At 36.3% G+C, this 3,570-nt stretch overlaps 1 protein-coding gene across 1 annotated transcript; it reads left to right on the top strand.

Moving 5' to 3' along the window:
• Positions 1-843: 843 nt before the first annotated feature.
• On the top strand, positions 844-1,359 carry LOC113354641. The gene has a single exon (XM_026597872.1). It carries the CDS (start codon positions 844-846, stop codon positions 1,357-1,359), a length of 516 nt encoding a protein of 171 aa, XP_026453657.1.
• The last annotated feature ends 2,211 nt before the right edge of the window (positions 1,360-3,570 follow it).

The following is a 3,570-nucleotide window of genomic DNA, read 5'->3' as shown; positions in this document are numbered from 1 at the left end:
AGATAATTTTTGTCAAGCAGACATAAGAGAGGAAATCACCAAATACTTCTTCAATTTGTTTCAAGAAGAGCACAAATTCAGGCCTCAGATGAATGAAGAATTCTTCACTAAGATATCTTCAGATGAAAGCAGTTAGGTAGAAAGACCAATTGAAGAAGAAGAAGTTTGGCTAGTAATCAATAATTGCAAGAACAATAAATCTCCTGGTCCTGACGACTACAATATGGAATTCTACAAAGCAACATGGGAAGTAATCAAAAAGGATTTCATGGCATTCATAAAAGAGTTTGAAGATAACCAAAAAATTGATTGGAGGGTCAATTGTTCCTTCATCAGCTTGATACCAAAAAAGGACCAGATAGGAAACCCTCAAGATTTTAGACCAATCAGCCTTGTCAGCAGCATATACAAGGTGATCTCTAAAACTCTCACTCAAAGATTCAAAACAGTTCTCCCTAAATTGATTTCTGAGAATCAGGGTGCTTTCATTGCTAATAAACAAATATTGGATAGCATCTTAATAGCAGGAGAGCTTATTGATTCTAGGCTCAAAAGCAAAGAACCTGAATCATTTGCAAGCTTGACATTCAAAAATCCTTTGACAATGTCAGTTGGCACACAATCAGTCAAGTCTTGCATAGTTCAGGCTTTGGCTCTAAGTGGATTAATTGGATGGAATGGTGCACTTCTTCAGCCCAACATTCTTTACTGATCAATGGCTCTTCCACTCCCAAATTCAAACCACAAAAAGGTTTAAGACAGGTGGACTCCCTTTCACCCTTCCTTTTCATCTTAGTGGCTGAAATATTCACAAAACTAATGAAGAATGCAGTACATCTAAACATGATTTCAGGTTTTTCAGTCAACTCTATCAAGGTCTCTCATCTTCAGTTTGCTGACGACACTCTAGTCTTTCTGGATGCCAAAGAAGAAGAAGCTGAAAATCTTGTCCTCATTTTGCAAAGTTTTGAAGCAATTACAGGTTTGAGTGTCAATCTTAGCAAGAGTGTTGTCATCAGCATTGGTGCAGATCACAAAGTAGATGCTATTGCAGATATACTCAGTTGCAGAATAGAAAAATTCCCTCTCAAGTATCTGGGTATTCCAATTGGAGCAGCAGCTAGAAGCACAACAATTTGGGATGTTATTATTGAAAGTTTTTTAAAGAAATTAGCTCCATGGAAGAGGAGATTTTTCAACAAAGCAGGTAGAGTAGTTCTCATCAAAGCAACTCTGTCCAGCTTACCAATTTACTTTATGTCCATTTTCCCTATGCCTGTGAGTGTGGAGAAGAAGTTAGATCAGATAATGAGGAATTTCTTTTGGGGTTCCTCAATTGATGCAAGGAAAATAAACTAGATTGCTTGGCATAGAATCTGCAAGCCAAAGAAAATGGGTGGCTTGGGCATCAGAAACCTCAAGCTCACAAATAAAGCTCTTCTCTCTAAATGGACATGGAGATACTTCAAAGAAAAACAACTATTTTGGAGAAAAATTATACAAGAAAAGATGAGAGCAAAGTCAAAGCATCTTTGGGTGAAGGATTCTAACAAACCTCAAGGAAGAGGCATATGGAAAGGAATCCAGAAGCAGAAAATTTTGGTGGAAGATATGTCAGTCACTCAAGTCAAAAAGGGGGATGCAGTTCTGTTTTGGTGGGACAAATGGCTAGGCAATCAAGCTTTAAAGCACAAATTTCCCAACATATACAAAATCTCTACACAGAAGAATGCATCTATTCTTGAGGTGACTGCAAATGCTGCTTGGAATCTAAAATTCAGAAGAAATCTGACTCAAGCAGAAATGCCAGAAATGTTAACTTTGTTTGCCCATATTGGAAGTCCTCCTTCACTAGATGAAAATGCAGAAGATGAGGTTCTATGCACTTTGGTGGATGGCTTCAAGGTCAAAACTTGTTATAACAGTTTGATTCAACAACTTCCAGCAGACCCTGTGATGCTTCCTGTGAACTGCATTTGGATCAATTTTGTTCCATTAAAAGTGCAGATGCTAATCTGGTCAGCTGCTCAAAATGCTATTGCCACAACAAACAACCTTCAGTATAGAGGATGCACATTTCAAAATCTCATTTGTTCTCTTTGTAACCTGCAACAGGAATCAGTGAACCACCTTTTGTTGCATAGTAAGTTTACTCATACAATATGGAATTATTTCATTTGGGGTTACAATGTCAGATGGGCTTAGGAAAGTAGCATTATTGGTCTACTAGAAGCATGGAAATTCAGAAGGGGCATACAAAGAGGCAGGAAAATTTGGCCTCTTATTCCTTTTGCTATTGTCTGGGCAATTTGGAATGAGAGGAACAGGAGGGTCATGGCTCATAAAAGACCAAAGACATCAGCAGAAGTCATCAATGAAGTAAAGCTTCTAATCTTCATCTGGGGTTCAAACTAAAATTGGTTTGGGCATTACAACTTTAGAGACTTGGTTACACACTAGAAGGTTATGCTTGATAAAATGTAATTGTTTAAAATGTCTCAAAATGGGGGCATTTTGCCTTGTTACATTTTTTTTCTAATATATTCAATCTTTTTCCTTAAAAAAAAAAAATATTAACATATATAGGTTTTGAAAGTGCTTTTGGAAAATAAAAACATTACCAAACTCAGCCTAAGATTGAGAAATAATCACCGGCAAGTTCGCTATAACAAAAGAGATTTTCTAACAAGGCCATTGTTGAATTAGGAAACCATAAAAGAAGCAAAAACTTAGCTCAGTGCGTAAATATGAAAAAACGTATTCTATAGTTAACCCCATTGGAAAACGCAGCAAATATTATGACAGTATGACTAATATTAGAACCCATAGTAACAATGGCGGGCCTCCCTGTTTTAAGATGAGAGAAGAGAAGGAGTAGAGACATGATAACAATGAAAAAGGTACCGTGAAAAAGGATGTTGACGGGAACCTCTTGTAGTTGCTTTTGCTGGCAAAAAGAAGTCTTCAAAATCTTCTAAAAAAGAGAACAATAGCTTATCTGCCTAATCTAGTTTTGATATGCAAGATAAATGGAACGCCGAGACTAAAGTAACTTCCCACAATTGACGCCATCAAAAACGCCTATTAATCGACTACAATCCAAATTAAAGTAATGCTTTTAAAAATAATTTTGTTAACAATACGTACTAACAAAGGTTAATTTAGTCTATCAAAAAATGTGAAAATATGAATCTAATCTGTAATCATTATTTTTAGCCGTAGATCTTACGATTTGGGCTACACATATGTATTGTTTTAATGACGGATTTACGAAAAAGAGAGGAATCGGACTTGGGTTTCTCAGAAATTTCCACTATAAATAATACTCTCAACAACGGATGAAAATTCATCGAAGTTAAAAAAAAAACTGCCTGCTCAAAAAAGCTATACAACTGTTAAGCGGGAAACCTTTTCCTTATTGCATATGTCTCATTGAATACCACTCACGCTTGTTTGGCATGCTGCCAATAGGCCTGTCAATATATGTCCGATATCCGGAATCCGTTTCCGATTATTCGAGATCCTATAGGATTTTATCTGTTTTATCGGATATCGGATAAAAAAAATTAT

Source organism: Papaver somniferum, chromosome 1 (genome assembly GCF_003573695.1).
Source record: "Papaver somniferum cultivar HN1 chromosome 1, ASM357369v1, whole genome shotgun sequence".
Taxonomy (NCBI): domain Eukaryota; kingdom Viridiplantae; phylum Streptophyta; class Magnoliopsida; order Ranunculales; family Papaveraceae; genus Papaver; species Papaver somniferum.
The sequence above is the reverse complement of the archived record's forward strand: the minus strand, read 5'-3'. Positions and strand labels throughout refer to the sequence as shown.

Coding starts and splice junctions, on each gene's coding strand:
- LOC113354641 (XM_026597872.1), top strand. CDS start 844: ATGATTTCAGGTTTTTCAGTCAACTCTATCAAGGTCTCTCATCTTCAG.